We start from the raw sequence: 19,586 nt of genomic DNA, 5'->3' as shown, positions 1-19,586 counted from the left end.
GGTTTCTGCTCAGCTGACTCTGAAATACCTGAGCAGTGCACGTGTCCGAGTGGAAGGGTGTCTGCTCAGCTGACTCTGAAATACCTGTGCAGTGCACGTGTCCGAGTGGAAGGGTGTCTGCTCAGCTGACTCTGAAATACCTGTGCAGTGCACGTGTCCGAGTGTAAGGGAGGGTTAGAGGGAAGATGTCTGCTCAGCTGACTCTCTGGAATACCTGGGCAGTGCACGTGTCCGAGTAGTAAGGATGTCTGCTCAGCTGACTCTTTCAAATTCCATGGGCAGTGCACGTTTACGACTGTTAAGCATGGGTTAGAGGGAAGATGTCTGTCCATCTGCCTCTACAATACCTGTGCAGTGCACGTGTCCGAGTAGGATTAGAGGGCAGAAGTCTGCTCAGCTGACTCTGAAATACCTGTGCAGTGCACGTGTCCGAGGGTTAAGAAGGCGCTAGAGAGAGGATGTCTGCCCACCTGCCTCTGAAATACGTGTGCAGTGCATGTGTCCGAGTGGGACTAGAGGGCAGAAGTCTGCTCAGCTGACTATGTAATACCTGTGCAGTGCACGTGTCCGAGTGTTAAGAAGGCGCTAGAGAGAGGATGTCTGCTCAGCTGACTCTGAAATACCTGCGCAGTGCACGTGTCCGAGTTTGAAGGAAGGTTTTAGGGCAGATGTCTGCTCAGCTGACTCTGAAATACCTGTGCAGTGCAGGTGTCTGCTGCTTTGTAACTGATAATGATGGCTCTTTTCATAATGACATAAAAGTGTTGTTATTCTAGTGAGTTCAAATTCCACAACAATTCTTTTTTCATGATGGCTTATTTGGTGAAGTTGCCTTCAGTTGAGATCTGGGCCAGCCTGATTGTCACATGCTATCAGTCCTGCGGGGGAGTCCCCGACAGTCATTCTTGACAGGTCAATAGATTAAGTACTATGAAGTTGGGTAAAAGTTTCCACTCTTCTAAACGGTACAGTGAACATTCCATATGGTGGAGGCAAATGCAATACAGAACAAGTCACTCGTGTCACTTGTGAAACCGAAACAGTACAACTTTGAGCAATGTCTTGCTAAAATGTATTTTCTAGCGCTAATGCTAGTGCTGAGTGGGTGCCTTTTTAAGGCTGTGAACAAGGAAAGTCCGAATGTATGCATTTTAGAACTACTTTGTTTATACTATTTGTGCGCGTATCGATAGAGCTGTTCTTGATTCGAATTGCTTTACTTTGAATCACGAGTTATCCTGTCTTCGAGGTGCCCCTTATGTACCCTCTTGTTGTCATACATAGGCAGTAGCAATGACACACTATACTCTCCAACACTGCTGCATAGTGTTCATGCTCTTGTGCCGCTTTCTTCGGATCTATTGCCAAATAGAGCTTGACCGACACTATGCAGTATATCACTTATTACATAGCCAGGTCTGCCTCCCTCAGTGCCTTGAAGACTCTGTTACCCGCTTGCAGTGCTTGACTCTTTGTTCATTCTGTTCTGAAGCGCTGGGCACGCCTGTGTACCCAGTCCTGGGCACTGACACACATTAGAGGCTCGGAACTCTGGGCACTGCTCTGATGGGGGTGGCCTTTCTGGTTCCCTAGGGACAACGTTGCATGTTGTCTTCTTCTCTGTGCGCATGGCTACCCTCCCACTTGCCACATGGTCAGAGAAGACAAGCTCCAGGCTGAATGAAGGATGGGAGGTGGCGGGTTCATTTGGGCAGGCATGTGAGTGGGCAGGGCCCCAGTAACACATTGGGAGCAGGTTGTTTGTCACTGGTCATCTGGGAAAGGGCCAAGGGTTCCTCTTCAGGAGCATGTCGAACTGATGTTCAAAAAGCTCTGGAGCTAAAATAGTTTTCTTTTGCAAAAGTGCCATTTTGTATATGTCAGGAGAGCAACATTACAATGATAATAATCGTACTAGAGTTTACGCTGTTGACCGCAATGAGAAAATATAATTTAGGAACCTTTGAAACCTGCTTCGTGACGATGAATATATGTCAAAATAGCGCTGGAAAAAATATTATATTACATAAATATCGTGTCCTAAATATACAGATCTGTAGGACACTCTGTTTTTGTCACAAAATAGTATTGTTGTTCTGAGACCACAACATGATTTATGCATTCATGCAAAGTTGTATATTGGAACAATGTACGTATACATAGGGGCGATTCATAGCATTTTGAGACAATCCAGCATCAGGCAGGATCGCAGACAGACTAGGGCTGATATCAAAACCTAGGACGGAGCCTGAATACAATATCAAAGAAGATGACAGACAGGGCAGGCATGATACACAAACATGCGAAATGGGAGGAGCGTTGTTTCTGGAAGACAAAATTCAGCAAATCACAGGTTGACCGAAGATGATTCCCAAACATGTTGAAGGAAAGGGATGTCATCTCTGGATGACAACATTTGACATTCCATGCAGAGGAGAGGTGGTACCCAAACATGCAGAACCAAAGAGACATCCTCTGTGGAGCACAACCTTTAACAGGATCATGGAGAGAGCAGGAGTGAAACAGAATACCGGGTGGACGGGTGGGTATGTATCCACCAGAAAGGGATTGCATCGGAGACGATGTGACACCCAAACATGTGTGGAACGGAAGGGACATCATTCCCGAAAGACAACAAAGATTGAGATCACAGACAGAGTGAGGGTAACAACAAATACAGGGTGAAACAGAAGGCATGACGTCCACTGAATGCAATAACAGGCAAGACCCTGCACAGAACAATGGTGATCCCCAACCATTGGGTGGAGCGGTGGGTACACTTTCCCAAAATAAAACATCAAACAAGGTGACCACGGTCAAGAAAAATATCATGTTGAATTGGTGTTCCGTGGTTGCAGAATTAAATATGCTCAGAAATAGATCATGGGTGACAGCAAAGCATATTCTATATCTGAGGGTGAGTTGTTCCAAGAATGCAATATTAATAAGACCACGATGGAGCAGGAGCGATGCAGAATATGTGGTGGAACAGTACGTACTTTGTCCCAAGAATCCAACATTCAAATTAATTGTGGATAGAACAGGAGTGATAAAGAATCTACAGTGAAATGGAGGTCCCTCGTCCCTAGAACGCAACCTCAAGCAAGGTAATGGGCGACCACAGTGGTGATAAGATGAAGGGTACGCCACGCCTAAAATACAGCAGTAAACAAGATCTTACGTAGAGCAGGCGTAATATGAAAACAGCTGTTTCACAGTAGGTACGTCGTCCTATGTGAGGGTGGAACGGACACAGCCATAGCATATTGTTTGGCTTGATTGATTGCCGAATGGCTTTCTCAACAAAATAGCTTAGACTTAACTGCACTTGTGCATGGGAATTTCAGAAATGCAAGCTCCTGCTTACACAAAGTACCCAAGTCCATGACTGATATTCCCACAAACACCAATTGTACGGTTCATTTGCTGTGATTTTCCTTTATATTCACAAATCATGTGCTGATTGCGCTTGTTAAAGATCAGGTTGAATGTTGCCCAAAGTGGTCTTTTCACTGTCACTCACGACAGGAGCTGAAAAGGCATGTTAGGGAGGGTGGAATATCTGAAAGCTGCCCTGATAAGAAGGACTGATCTATGCCTCTTATTGCCTGCTGTCTATAGAATTCGTGGCTGTGGCTCCCCGGCCACGCGCTCTTTTTATTCACTGCTCGCCGCCACATTTGCATCTTAATTGCATGCTTCACATTTAACAGTATAGGTTGCCGCACCGCGTCTGGCAATTTTACAATCTCTTTTTAGACAGTCAGTAGCCTCTGACAGACTACCCAGCTGATTGCACAGCAGCTCCCAGTCAGAGGTTCACTGCAGGCCCAGGGCTTGTCTGGGTGGCCACAACTTCACACCCACACACACGTGTGCGCACACACAAACACACACAGACCTCAGAACACTTGACTCTGCAGAGAGCGGGCACTTAAGGTCCAGTTAGAAGAAGGACCTGGTTTGGAGAGGGCTTTTTCACAGCACTTGATTTCGTATTGATGTGTATGTAGCGCCGAACATGACAGCTGACACTTCTAGGCATCCTGAGACAAATACAGACTATACATAATATATCCAAGCATGTGGCCATGACAACATAAGAAAGAGGCTTCATGAGTTAGTCTAGTGCAGCTCAGGTAGGATGGCGACATCTGGCTGTCTGACTGGGTCATTATATTCTCAGTTTGTTCAAAGGATTGGATCAATATTGAAGTTGTCAGTAGTTTCCTCTACTTGGTGATTGGTAGTGGTTCGTTTGAAGGGCTTGTTTCATTGCTGTTTTGTAATCCATGAACTCATGCTGCTAGTAGCTGGAGCATCACTTCATGTACTCAAACAAAAATCCCCCTAAGGTTTTCAACTTCAAATTATACGACACAGGTGATACACTCTCTACCGATATGCTGTTTGAAGGAAGTGGTTGGTCTATTCCAGTGGTACTGTATAGTTCTAGAATTTGATTTCATGTCCTTAAATTATCATTTTAATTTCATCTTTACATAACCGTTATTATTGTCTTTGTTTCCCACTTTTGTTCTGGAACACCACTTTGTGGTCACCGCTTGATTGCAGTTTTTAGGCTGCTGTATGCTGGAAAAAGTGTTTGGAGGTAATAGGAATTACGTTGATTCGTGATGGTGGCAGAGAATGATTATTTATAGAAACCGCGAGGTCGTAAATGCTGGACTCGATTTTAACCCTACAGATGATGGGTTATTTTCGTCTGTGCCTGCAGGGTACACAAGGCATGCACGACTAGACAGAATTTCTAGACCTAATACTTTCTAGTGTACATCTCTTTATTTATAATATTGTAGCTTGTACTGTGCTTAAACCAAAAACATCCAGCCCCTTTGTTGAGAAGATACAAATGCTCATGTGTGTGCCTGTCAGAATAAATGTTTCAAATATTGTTTGAGAAAGAAAATAACATGGACAGGATTGCTCATGGTTGCAATATGTCACGTTCCAATGATCTGCCGACACAGCGCTTCCCTGATCCGCCGTCTGTGTTATGTACGCAGAAAGTCCTCTTCCTAAGTTTCTTTGAAGTGCGGAGTCTACCCCTAGCATGGACCGACTGCCGCAAGCGTCTTATTGTGGTCGAATAGAGACAGGCTGAGGTTAGCTCGCTGTCGTCTGCTCCCTCTCAACATAAGCGGCAAGCTATTGACCTAAGTGAGGGTCTTTCTCTTCCTATCACCCCTTAAGTGACATCTATGCATGAGCACTGCATGGCCTTTAAATGGCTTGGCCAGTTTCTTGAGAAACGATTGCCCCGGCATTGTAGGTGTATGGACCTAAAGCAAGCAACGGTGCAGTGTGCATGCATACATGCATGATACAACTCCAGGCTATGACATATGACCCTACCAGCCTTCAAATAACGGAAGTGAGCAGCAAACAGCCTCAAATATTTAAATGCATTGTATGTGTTACCTTGAATGATAGTTACCCAGTTCCTAAGCAGTCTCACTTTTTTGAATAGAAGGAATGGAGGGTAAGGGAAACAAAGTCAGCCACTCACAGTCACCAAATGTGGCCAAGAGGAGAAGATAAAGTCAGAGCCCCAGATTCCTGCTTCTACAACCAGCAGCATCCCCACTACATCTCACAGGACTGAGTTCCCTCACAAAGCAAACTCTCACTCTCGATTTGTCACACGATTTGTAGACTGAATGCCAGTGAGCTGGATAATACTATCCATCCAATACTACAGCGCTTAGAAGCCAGACACCACGTCTAAAATACTGTCCAACAAGAAGAACATTACTATTGTCATTATGATTAGTATCATCATTATTTGTATGATCATTCTTATATATTATTAAGACTACATTATTATTAAGAATGCCTTTCACAGATGTCAGACGCCAACTACAAAGACGTGAGGAACTATGACAATTCTGAACACTGAAAGACACCTAAAGTAACACAGCACACACAGACAGTGACGGCACACAAAGAATTCTCTACCTTAGGCTGAGTTCTTGAGCAGAGGGCTCAGGGGCCGCGTGTGTCCTTCCTTTCTGGGGCTCGGGCTGGGTGTGTTTACAGTGACAGACCTAGCGCGCGCGCGAGGGGGCAGCTGCCCGCCTTCCCTTTGTCCTGCAGCGCTACAGAGCATGTTTGTAGCGTTTACATCTCTCTTCCCCTCGCCGTCCCCCCGCCCCCTCGGCGCAGAGCGCTCGAGCGCCTGTCCTCACTCCATACCTGCCTGCCTCGGCTCCAGCCATGCAGCCTCTCTCCTGCTCGGCCTGTGATTGGCCAGCCGCTGGTCCAATGGGGAGGCCGGCCGGGCCGGGGGGACTGCATATGTAAAGCCCTACTTCATATTCATGAGCTCCAATCGGGGCTTTAAGTCCTTGATTAGGAGAGTGTGAGAGCTTTTGGTCCCAACTGGCCGTGCCCATAGGCTTGTCACCGGGAGGACCTGCCTGTTAATTGCCGCGCCGCTCTGAGAGGAGGCTCTGATTTATAGCCGGCGCGCAAATTATGGTGGCCGAGAACACATGGATTCGGTAGAACTTTGCCTCCCTGAGTCGTTTTCCCTGCACTACGAAGAAGAGTAGGTACCGCTGACTCTTTTTTTCACTGTTTTCTTGTGGCATGCTTCAGGTAACGCTTTGTTCGCGTGTGTGCGCTTGGGGGTGCGTGTATCCTGTGCGTGAGTGGGGGTCAGGGTGCTGAACGCAGTGAGTGGAAACATTGCTCCGGGGGTGTACGCACCTCTCTGCCCGGCCCCCCATGAGTGCCGGGGAAACAGCTGTGTGACACCCGCTTCTTATCCAGGTGCTAAGAATAGAAGCCTGGCACAAATGCTCACTGTAATGCTAAAATGTGCCTCGCACTAGGGAAAATATGTGATAACACGCGAGGGAGAGAATGCAGGGCCAGCCTGTCACACGTCCCGCGGCTCCGGGCCATGCGCGGTGCACGGCCAGCCCGTCACACGTCCCAGGCGCCCTGCCGTGCGCGGGGCTGCTTGTAGGCGCACTTTAATCAGCAGCAATAATTCGCCTCCACTCGAATAATGTGAAAAGCGGCGCTCCCTCCCAGGAAGGCAGGCGCGGGCATGGGAAACATTAACTGGCAGTCAGCTGGCCGAGCTGTCAATGAGTGACCAGGGGGAGGGAAGCGGCCCCCGCGCTTCCTCCGCACAAAACTGCCGCAAGAAACGCCGAGGACGCCGCTTTGTTAAGGAGCCCCTCTGCTGGGACAGTGGTGGAGGGGGCAGGTTTGTGACACTTCGCGGGCACTGAGCAGAAAGTCTAGCCTGAATAAAAAGGGAAGAAGTTTGCTGCAGACTACTGGGCTTTTTTGCTTCCACGCGCTTTCCAAATCAATGTCTAGCACATGAATTTGGCACCTAAATACACACATTTGTTTTTCCACATAGCTCTAAATGATGTGTGTATCACCTATGTGAGCCAGGCTGCTACATGCGTCTCACAAGAACATAACAGTCCAGCTTTGCATTTACTCGGGTTAGCCTGTTGGCAGGGAGAAGAGCGTAGGCAGGTAAATAATAAATGTTTTGCACAGGATCACACGGTCTGTTCAACCTGGGAGGCTTGAATTCGAACTAGGTTCTTTCTTTCCAGAGTTGGCAATTGTACCCACCAGAAAATATCCCCCTGTCTTCACTTTGAGAAAGTTATGGGGGGTCTAAATATTTTTTTACAATATGTTTGCAAAAAATAGAGGTGTATGGATGAGACAAGAGTGCCCATAAAGTGATCATTAACATATAGATGCCACTCTTTCAATATAGTGCCCACATGTTGCCCGGCTTCTTTGCAGCAAAGCCATGGATGAAAGGGGACTTGATGTGGCAGCATGCATGGTGGGGGGAGGCACGAGTTAGACTTATCAGCAGCAGAGAAAGGGACTTTCCAGTAACAAATATTTGCCACAGAAGTCTCTCCTGAGCAGCCCAAAGGGCCCGGTCAGAGTTTAACGGTTTTAAGAAGAGACGGCAACAAGATTGAAGGATGCTTCTCACCAAGATTTGCAGTTCAGGCCATCAGGGGTGTATGAGGTGAGGTACACATGTATGTCTGCGTGGTTCACATTATATTTTTGCAAGTCCAGCGTAATTAGGAAGCTCAATTTAAACATAAATTCATGCAATAATTTAAAAGGCTCTGAGAGGCTTGTTTCCTACCCCAGAAGCGCCTTTCCAGGGCATTGAATCCACACCCTCCCTCCGCCACTGCTAATTTGAATGATTAGTTCAGATAAGCCTCTTAAAGTAGATGCATTTAAATGAAATAAGGGCACATGCCATTTTGCTTGTAGCCCAGGATTCCAGTTAATTCCTTCTGTGGCTCAGTCCGAACGACTCTGCCAAGCAGATCTTGCTTGATGTGTTGTAGTTTTTATGGATCTGTGGTTCCTGGTCTGGTGCGATGGCCGAATAATAACAGTCAAGAGATCCGCAGATCCATTTCAATGAAATGGAATAAGCCCGCAGAGTTATATCACCCACGTTGAGGCCAGTCAAATTATTAATCAGCGGCTTGCCGCCACAATATGAATATGCATGATGTATAGATTGACCAGCATAAAAACACCGTCCTGGCGTTCAGACAAAGTGAACATATTGAGCTGTTCCATCGCTCGTCCTGTATAGGGCATCGCAGAGAGGGCGACGTGCTAAAAATTGACGTGAGCAAGCTGGAGGGCCGAAGCATCTGTCCCACCATCCCTAGGTATGCTTTGAATGTACGGCTGAGCGAGTTGAAGAATGCCATAGCTTGAAGCCTGCTCGGCCCATGCGTCCCTTGACTTCAAATGACAGTTAACAACACAACAGATGCAGTGGCGTAAAAAAAAATGGATCCGTCCACTTTGACAAATGCGTCAATCCAATCATTCAAAATGAAACACTGCGCTCATCACGTGAAAGCTCCTCGCCCTCTGATTAAAACGTTGCGTAGGCTAAAGGATTAGTGCGCAGCCCTCATTTTCCTGACTGTTTTAACAGTTGTCCCAGCTGTCATGTCAAGGAAAGGCGCCAATAAAGGGAAATAGGAGCAGGCTGGGGTATGGAAAATTTGTTTCTTAAAATTTGAACGTCTTAGAACTCTCATGGGAAGAATGTGCAGCAATGGAAAGCTTCTGAACTTTTTGTGACATGTTCTTCCTGGTCGGGTGTCCTTAATCCCCATGCAAAATGGCCATTTACAAAACACACAAAAATCTACCCTAGCTGTGATTTGAGTTCCTTTGCTTTATGACGAATTATTGGCACTGAGAAATTGCAGATAAAGATTTAGAAAACACTTGGGTGAAATTAAGATAACATGTAGGTTAAATGTCTGCAGAGATATAATTTCTTTACATAGCACAGCGTACACATCTTAGATTGTTGAATCTACATTGTTGCAAATTACACCACCAACTTACCTCTGATTTCTTCTTCGATAAGTTGGCTGATTGAGATAAACTTTTATTGTCTGTCGGACTCCCAGAGTATTATCACTGCAAACACTGAAAAGGTGCCTGCGCAATGGAGGCCGGGAGGGATGGAAATAACTTGGGGGATAAAAACATCACAATGTCCCTCTCTGCTATAAGATGATTGAGAAAGGGGTGAGTTGTGCACACCTTTAACATTAGGTCTTGGTGCACCGTGATTAGCAAGACTGTACGTGACATATGTAGTTTCACATGACTAAAACGCAGGTGGCATCGTATTGAGCAATCATTTACTCCCCAGTAGTGATACGAGTTAACTCACAAACCAACACTGTGTGTTGTTTTGGGCACACCTTGTGAAGCGATGGGGCTTCCCTTTAGTGTTTTCATGTTTCCTGCATGCCTCTCCACTTCTCTACAAGTTTCATGTTCTGTGACAGTGGGTGGGATTGTCTGGAACTGGAAAGGCTGTCTCTCAGATTTACATCCACCGGGGACGGCCCATCTTTCCGTTCCGCGTGCTCCCATCCATGTGTAGGTAGCGGGCCTCTTTTATTTACTATGCCTGGACCTCTGCATGAGTAATGAATCCATGTTATCAGCAAAGCCCCTATGATTCCACTAATTTGCCTGAACACATGACCATTCTCTCTGACTGTATATTCGAGGTGTATGATTCATACTGTAAATTTGGTAAACTTCATAAATGTATGCAGCGAAGCACCACACCGGTCTTTTGTAGCAGTATTTAACACCACAAATATGAATGAGAAAATAATAATTATTAAAATAGACGCACATTGTTACAATGTATAAGATACCTAGAATAGCATATACTCAGATGAAAATCAAGCGGAACGTAACAATGTTTTTCATTTTAGAAAAATCATATATCCAATTGTTACAAAAATGCTTAGTGTACACGACATAAGATACATCTTCAAAAAAAAGGTTTGCTTCTCAAGACTCCATTCAAAGTCGAGATCATGTTTTCCTGAATTTGAAACCACTATAGATTTCCTTGTGGTCAAATCCCCCTTTAGAAATTTGCCCTGTGTCCATTTCTTTAGAGAATGAGACAATGGCAGACTAAAGAGTAATTTGCTGAAAAGACCTGTAGTTGCACAATAATCATGTTAGGAAGAGTGCAAACACCATGACGTATTAGAATTATTGTTGCAATTCTTGAGGAAACAATACGTGACAATGGATTATGACTGATGCAATTTACATTTTTCAACAGTCATTTGATATTTTATTTTTAAAGTGAGCATCTTTGCATGGGCCGGTGTGAGGTCTGATTTTACACCGCGTGTGAATGATGCTTGCTTATACATGTGCGTGTATGAGGGTCTGGTAGCGGAGGTTATCACAGCGTGTGATTGAGTGTACAGAAATATGAAATAGAATGGTTAGAGTTCATTCGGGTAAGACACATGGTCTGGGACTAGTGTGGACCCGGGTCAAAGGTGAAGTCAGTTCTCTGACCATACCATAGAGTTTAAAGGTGGACCAGTTGCAAAATTCTAGATGATTAAAAACACGATATGGCTGATACATGATCTAATGCATGACTAGTATGATAACAAAATAGTTTAACATCACAAAAAGGCATCTATGTTTACCCTCACTAAATATGTGTACAAATAACTCCCTACCTCAGCATCTCTTCCACAGTTTATATCAGGATCTCCAATCAAACACACTTGTACTGTAAGGCAAAATAAAAAAGCAAAATAACTGTGTTCCTAGTGGACATATGGGAATGTGAGTCCTCTTTCTGGGGAGGGGTTTGTGGGTTTTATACTGGGCCAGTGTACAGGTTTATCTTTTTTGTGCATTCACCGCCCTTGTATTAAATTGTCATTGTCGGAAACCACACGAGAAATGAATTGCACCACTCGACATGCTCTGACAGTGAAATATCTGGGATCTCTGCCTCCAATCATATTTTATGTGTATGTTTGATAGTGCAGGGATGACACCAGCAGTCTCTGTAGCCTAACATTCCACTTATAGCATCTGCTGCAGCTCTCCGGCTTGGTTCGCGCACCACTACATAGGTTCATGGCTCTGTTCCTCAGTATGGCTACTGATCACTTTGCGTTTATGCCTTTATAGGCCCTCCTCAGATATAAACAATTATATGCATTTTTTGTTTTTTGTAAAAAGCATTCCCTATATTTTGTGTATTTATCTCGACTCAATTTTATCCAATGGGTCAAGTACCCTTTTTAACATATATCCATGTGTAGCAAGCATTTTAACAACTTACTTCAAAAACAACATGTATACACTAACACAGATGTACATATGTTTTATTTTATATTCATATATATATATATATATATATATATATATATATATATATATATATATATATACACACATATATATATATGTCCTTATATAATTTTTTAAACTCAGAATAGAAAGTGGGGGCATCTATCAGTAAACAGAAATTTTTCAAATATTGCTCTCCTGAGATTCTTTTACAGGTATGTTTTCATTTAGTCGTTTTACCCAAAACTTTTAAAGAGCCTCCTTGTCTCGTTATGGTGTGTTCAGTTTGCCATTAGGTGATTGCGGAGTTAAATATGTGTGGAATTTTACCTTATATTTCAAATGTATTTAAAAATAGCATATTTTTTTAAAATACATATCCTATATTCATTTATCCGCTATCTCTCTTGTATATGTCTATATGTCATTTTAGGTGAGAGTGTGTTTTCGTTAATTGCATTTCATGTTCACATTTCATATAATATTTAGCAAAAAGTGTCTAATGTTAAAAGAAAGGTGCACATTGTTCAAACACACTTATGTGTACACATATATAAATCATAAAACCTACCTAGATTTGTGTGTGTGTGTTTGTGTGTGAGTATGTATCTAATGGACACACACAGATAAAAAATATATTTTAAAAATCATGTTTCATTTATAAAAGAACAATATGTAATATATAATACTCTGTAGAAATGTGTTGTCTATTGTGTACGTACATTTATATTTAATTTGTGCACAATTTGTATCACCATATGAAATATGTGAATTTCTCTTTTGGCAGCTGTGTTTGTACTTGCTGACAGTGAATGGTTGGTGCCCCCATTAGCCACTCTTTACTTATGCCACATTTTTGCATGACCAGTTTGTTGCAACCTGTTTAGAAAAGGAAATCTACTTTACATGCAATAACAGTATTTTTTGCCTAGGTTCCACCAATTGGTTGATATTCACGATGGCTGTTCCTATCCTGCAAATCACAGTTCCTGAACTGGTTCTCCACAGGATCTGTTTATAAATAAGAGATCATGCCCCTTTTGATCCACGCTAGGGTTACCTGTTCAGTTTCACCTGACCCCACTGTCAGGATTGTTCTTCTCCAAGAAGAAGTGCGACCCATGTAGAAATAGAAACATACATATGTCCATCTGAGTCAGAGACCCAAAGGAAGGTACTGATCGGTGAGATATGCGACATGCACGGGGGCGCGATATCAGCTCCACTGTTAGAGATTAAAGAGAATCACTTGCACACAAGACACGACTGTAGGAGATCCCCTGTGATGCAATATTGCTCACACTAGCAATCTAGCACACATCCACCAAAGTTCTAATTTCTTGAAATTCTTTTACGTGTATTTTTGTTGACACCCTATTTAAGACTGGCGCTTCAACATTTATCCTACCACACCAATGCAGAGGATTGCGGACAGATCTTCATTAGGTATGCCAGTCAGCGCGTGTCAAGACTGTTTCCTTCTGACGATTACATTCTCAATTCAATTGAACCAATTTCTTTAATTCCTATATTGACATCTTCCCTAATATATCTATTCGTGTGATGCTGCTGATCAAAGGGTATTGCACATTGAATCAGCGCTTAAGATTAGGGAACAAATAAGTTAGTTTTGTTTGTTCCCTGTATGATTTATAGACAGACAAAAATACTCAAACAAGAAGGAGCTACACAATTTCTAACAATAGTCATGGTATAAAAGGACAGAAATCCGTATTTGGACATGAAAAGGAAGTCATTGTTAGATCCGAGCGGTGTTATTACTTGGGCGGTCATTTCTTCTATTGCCATCCCTGTGTGCCCTTTGATGTTGCTTCCTATGGGGTAAAACTCCACATCGCCTTTTCATCATTTTGATTGGACCCACACACCGTGGGTAATGTGTTTTGGCAGCACTTACCTAGCAAAAGAAAGCAAATTAATATTAACCGTGCCACAGGGCGTAAGGAGTATCCCAGATGTGTCGATTTGACTCTGCTTGATCACACACCATGTCCTTAAACAACTGGTCAAGCTGTCACAGCGTATACCGAGGGCCACTTGGAACGGTACCTTGTGTGTTCAGAGAGCGGGGGCTTCTTAGAAGCCATTTGCGCAGTCTCTCGCTGGTGCTAGTATCCAAGATGCTCTGAAAACAGGATCTCGCATAGAGGCATGTTTAGATTCTGTCTGCCATAGCCGCTTAAAACAGTCTCATGGAAATGCCTTGAGAATAATAACCAGCGAGTCTTTGAAGCACGTATTCTCTCTAGGTGATGGCAGAAGGTTGGTGTAAGTTGGGCAAGGGAGATGTGGCTCTCGCACAATATTTCAACTTTGTCTTGTCTGATGGCTCTTTTACAATTAAATACCTTGGTACATTTCAGTGCCTTGCCAAAAACCTGGTTCTATCACAGGGCAACAGTATACATAGTTTCCCATTTTCCTAATGATCTTGTGGCACAGCATCATATCACATTTTTAAATAGGGTGACACAACAGGATCCAAGTGTTTGAAAGTACTATGTGGTGAACTACTCTTTGTCAGTTCATTTTCTGGTGTTGTCTACCCACACTAGAGTATCACAGTTCTCATTTAGTGCCCTACCCCAGTTACTGAATCTGTAGAAAAAGGGCTCTATATTTAATAGGTGTAATTATATAGATTATTGCAGGCTGGTACTTGATATTGTGGTATACATTTCCTGTGCTTGATGCCTTGCATTTCATATGAATGTTTGGCTCATCACGGCTCGACCCACCCCCCCCCGCACCATGCAGTCCTTAAGAGGTCTGCCGAAGGAGTTGCTTGAGTCTGAAAGTTAAAAGGATGTACTGGCCATCTTCAATTGGTTCCCACTTAAAATGCCCTGAGTTTAAGAACTATGGGGCATATCAGCAAGGCGAGGCGATAGAATTATCGCCGCTTTTGCGGCCGTTTTCGGCCGAAAAGCGGCGATAATTTTATCGCCTAATTAGCTAGCTCACGCTAACGCGTGAAATCTTGCGTTAGCGTAGGAACTCCTAACGCCCAGCTTTGCATCTCTAATGAGATGCAAAGTGGGTGTTCCTGACCTGACATGACAGGAGAAATTTCGCTAAGCGACATTTCTTCTATCATCAAGCCCCACACTATGAAGCATAGCGGCAAGAAAAGTAGCGATAACCCCTGTTATCGCTACTTTCCTTACGCCTGCTTCAGGACTGACTTAGCCATTATATCCTATGGAAGGTGGATATCATGGCTAAGTTTGTGGTGCCCTATCAACAAGCTAACGCCACATTGCGTGAGATTATCGCTGGGTTTCCAGCGATAATCTCACGTTAGGCAGTTAGCGCGAGGATTTTTATCGCTTTTGAGATAAGCGTTGCTAATAACACGCTATCTCAGCGATAAACATCCACGCTAGCCGGTGATAATTATCCTAGCGCTAAGTGCGCTTAGCGATAATTATCGCCGGTTGTTGCTGATATGCCCCTAAGCTTTTTGTTTATACCGATGATTCCTGCACTTCTGGTAAAATAGGTAAATTACCCATTGACGCATCTACCACGACTCCAATTGTAGGCAGTGCTTGCTAGAGGGCCAGAGTCCGTAGTGCCAGCAATGTTAATACTTATGTTTTTTTAGTAACTTATACAACAAAGAATGTGTTCTTACTGTAGTTGTATTATAATAATTGTGCATAAAACGTACATACAATGCTTTTGGATCAATATACTAGTGATTATCAATTGATGGTCATATTCTCAAGTGCAACTTGCTAAAAAAGCGTGTTGATGCCTCATCAGGGGTAGTAGGCACTATATAAATACAATTAAAATGTTTCTTCTCTAATTTGGAAGGGTGGAGCAGGGCAATAACAAAAGCCCCTGCAGCCCCTGTAAAGCAGGGGGGGGGGGCAGGAAACATATTCAGCCCCCCCCAACCATTTAGTGGTGTTCCTTTCAGGCCAAGGTTAGGAACTATCTGTGCGCTATGGAAGACTTTCGGCCCCTCATTACATTCTCCAGGGGGGCCCCAACATTTTGCATTCCGCCACTATAGCGGAGCTATTAAAAGTCTCTGATCAGTCAGAGTCATCAGTTTTTGATCAAGTGACATCTGTTGACAACACCAAAGAAACAATCTAAAACAGCTTTCACCTACTATCGTGAAAATTAAACCCATTGGTCAAAAGTAGTGTGGAAAAGCCCTATACCACACATATAGTTTTTCCAGAGTAGTGGATAATTTGCAACACAGGGTTTTGCTATAGGTGACTTTTGAGAATTTAAAAGGATTTCCTAAAACTGACACGCTACATCAACAGAGCTTTTTTTATTGTATTTTAATGGTGCGTGAATGCTGGATTTCTAGAAGCGCGATGCATTCATTTTTCTAACAGTGAAAGCATTCCTTAGCAATGTTCTCAGAACAGCAGTTAACCTAGTGGGACAGATCAGACGCTCCAAAATGGCATAAAATGCCATGAATCTAACCAACTGTTCCCATGAGCAATAAAAGGGGTTAAGCAAGGATCCCAGATAGCTGAGAAAGCCTGGTACGCGCCGCATTATTCAACTGCGCGGCACTGGTTGCTCGCAGCCATTTTTGATTGGAACAGAGCGGCACAGCGATTTCTCTACATTAGGATGAATTGCACCTGTCCCATCCATCCTCCCTGCACAATGTCACAGATGGAGAAGCAACAATTGGCTGATTGGCATTGCACCTCACACTCAGCCCAATTCATCACATTGTTCACCAGCAAATCTCAAGCATGGCTTGTTCTTAGTTCCAAGCGGGAGCATGAGGTGGGTGCATGTGGGTGACACAGAGCCGCGCCGTGCTAGAAGAGTCGTCCAGCAGGGAGGGCCTGAACGGGGCGTCTCCATTTTACACATGCCACATTGGGTCTCCTGTCATGTCCAGTGGAGCATGAGTCTCGAATAATCCACACTTGTCACTTTCACACCAGTTTCTGTCACCTTCCCCTCCAGTGCCCTACTAGGAACTGTGAGATGGTCCAGTGCCAGGGTCCTGAAACATTGGTATGTAGCATGTGTAATTCACTTTCATCTGACAGCTGTCATCATCATAAATGTCACACTGCTGAATTACAGATAGGCCCAAAAGATCTTTTTAATGCACTGTGTGATGCAAAAACCTACAATTGGTTCAGGTTTCATTCTTTTTCTTGCACACTCGCCCTTCCATTTCTTAGATTTTGATTCCAGGAAATATAATTTGGGTATCCCACCAGAATATCAACTCAAGAGGGCCGCAGGGCCAAAATATTGTGGCAAAGATATCGAGGACCATATATTGTAAAGGTAAGTTAGTATTATTAAGCATAGGTTTACTATACTTAACTTCCCATACATTTAACCTCGTTACATACATATATATATATGTGTGTGTGTGTGTGTGTGTGTATATATATACATATATATATATATATATATATATAGTTCCCCAAAGCAGTCCTTCTGCGTGGGGCACGCAAATCAGCTGGTGCATGCGTGCAAGGTAGGACCAGCGTTGCTAAAACATTAACATATATGTATAACATATATATATCTTCAGGGTACATAACTGTGGGCTCAAGAATATTACATTGATGCTCACCTATATGAGCTTACCTTCTCAATACTTCGGTCCTCTGTGTTTAAACCTTGACATTTTGACCCACAAAATGTTTGGGGTGAGTCAGCCCCTGGCAGATCTACTTTAGGCCCCAGCAAAATTGTAATTATACTGGCGCAATTTCAGGAATTTAACACTACACTTGTTACACAAAATTACCCAAATCACACCATTACACCATGCTGTGTAATCACATATTGCTTGTTGCAACATTTTACTGCACAAGCACTCATGATAAATGCGAACGGCCAGAACGCAAACGGCTGTTGCTTGCGGCACTAGTAATTTTTGTGCTAATTTATTTTTTGTGCAAAATGTGTTCTCACATTAAATATATTGACACAAGGGCACATTTTGTGCTAAGATATTGTGCAAAATAACAGATTTGCATTTTATGTTATTACTCATAATTTCACAGAATTTCCCTGAATTTTTGGGTAATTTCACGAAAGCAAAATAAGCCATTGTTGCACACCTCTATCCAGATCTGAATGACAGATCACAAAAGAGCCAGCAGGGGGGCCAATGCAGTGTGCCATCTTTGAAGCCTTTGTAGTGACAGCTGCTAAGGAGGAAAAGGAGATGCAGACCCTGCTGGGACTTGTTTTAGGCCCATCTTCTTCACCTGATGGCTTTTCTCACTTCTCTGCAACTACTGGGCAACGACCTTTCAAACACCATTACACTGTTTACGTCACTGGTCAATATAAGAAGTGGGACATTCTTTCATAGTCCATTTGTATTTTATAGGTGCTGCCCTGTAAAAGACTATTCTAAAAAGGATGAACAAGATATATAGATGTTGACAACTTTCTAGTCTTTCACTTTCCTTGCTGCAGTCATCTGTCTGTCTCCAGTTTTATCTTTTCTCTTGAACCTCAATTACGTAGCGTGATCAATGTTCCGAGTGTTTTAGCAGGGATATGATATGATGTGTTTTGGTAAGAAAAATATTGATGTTTACGAAATTATAAAGGATTGGCATTTTGAGTAAAAAAACTGGGCCTTTCATACTGCTTTTATTATTGCACGTTCCTCCTTTTCGCCATTTTGTTTGCAAGTGTCACTTTTCTTCACGAATCACAAGTCACCTGCGGGGCAAAAACAGCACAAGGCATGCACTAGTGTACAAAAGGTTGAGCTTGAAGCTTTCATCTATATATTTTCAGAATAGGAAAGGGACGCCGAAGTTATTTGGGAATGTTTAATTGCATAAGCATAAGAGTAGAGAAATGGGAGTAGGGCAGAAGGGAAAGGAAAGCCGAAAACACTAAAAGCCATTAAGCTGAAACTAGGCATATTGGCGCTTCTATGGTATGAATTATGGTCGCCTCTCCCTTTCATTGACAAATAGCCTTCCTAATTTTGATGTGTTTGAGGTGTTATTTTGATGACCATTGGTTTGAGCACAGGTTTTTATTTACTTGAAAAGCTCAAGTAAAAATAAACAAACACCTGCCACAACGCCATTCCCATGCCATCACATTAGTTGACCTACTGAGCAAAGCGTTCGATGACTGGCGTCAGCTCGAGCTCGTGAGCCTCGCTCGGGCCGAGAAGCAGCGGCCTACGGCAAGCCGCGCAGGCCACACAGGCCGGCCAGAGCGTGCCTGAGTGTGTGCGCGCGCGGTTAGTTTGTAGAGTTTATCTGATAGCTGCGGCGGAACGCAAGACATCTCGCGCAAACCGCTTTCAGCAGCGGGCTGCGCACACACCTGATAAGATTAAACGAGCTTTTCAAAACGCTGATATGCTTAAAATCAGAAAAGAATAATCACTTCCACTGGCACCAGCTTATCAGGAATATCATTAAAGACTAACGCGTGTGCATTAGCAGACGGAAAGGCCACGGACGCTTCGGGCCGCGGGGGCGCGGCGCGGGGGCGTTTTGGGGGGTTTTCCGCGAGTCTTCTCAGGAACGGAAATAAACGTCAGGCAACAATGCAGCACAATACCGTAGTGTGCGTCCTTGTATTCCCTCCTAGTTGTTCACGTGCCACTATTTCGTAGAGGAACTGGAAGCGCATTTGCTGTTACACTTGCAAAACATTATGCTGGTCTTAAATCTAATAGCCCACGTTGATTTAATTAGACCTACACACTGGACTGTGTTCACACTTCTTTTTTCAATCCTCTCATTTCATCTCCTCTTTTTTTCTCATTTTTACACCTAGAAACAATTTGGACTTTTCCACTTTGATAGATGACACCACCAGCACAGATGGATTGATTTTGGATTGCTATTGATTGC

At 43.5% G+C, this 19,586-nt stretch overlaps 1 protein-coding gene across 8 annotated transcripts in view; it reads left to right on the top strand.

Annotated features, from left to right (window-relative positions):
• Positions 1 to 19,586, top strand: part of ESRRG (estrogen related receptor gamma) — a 1,085,823-nt gene that overhangs the window by 849,283 nt on the left and 216,954 nt on the right. The window contains exon 1 of one of the 8 annotated variants that reach the window (XM_085612927.1): positions 6,347 to 6,571. The exons of 1 other annotated variant lie outside the window; for it this stretch is intronic. Coding sequence is in view for 4 of the 7 variants with exons in the window: in XM_085612923.1 (XP_085469049.1) it covers positions 7,119 to 7,240 (122 nt within the window). In the remaining 3 variants the exon portion in view is untranslated. Of the gene's footprint in view, positions 1 to 6,346; positions 6,576 to 7,081; positions 7,241 to 19,586 lie in introns of those variants that run through there. 6 more of the 8 variants (XM_085612931.1, XM_085612925.1, XM_085612930.1 and 3 more) reach the window with 6 other exon arrangements.

The sequence above is a fragment of the Triturus cristatus genome, chromosome 6, assembly GCF_964204655.1.
Source record: "Triturus cristatus chromosome 6, aTriCri1.1, whole genome shotgun sequence".
Taxonomy (NCBI): domain Eukaryota; kingdom Metazoa; phylum Chordata; class Amphibia; order Caudata; family Salamandridae; genus Triturus; species Triturus cristatus.
The sequence above is the reverse complement of the archived record's forward strand: the minus strand, read 5'-3'. Positions and strand labels throughout refer to the sequence as shown.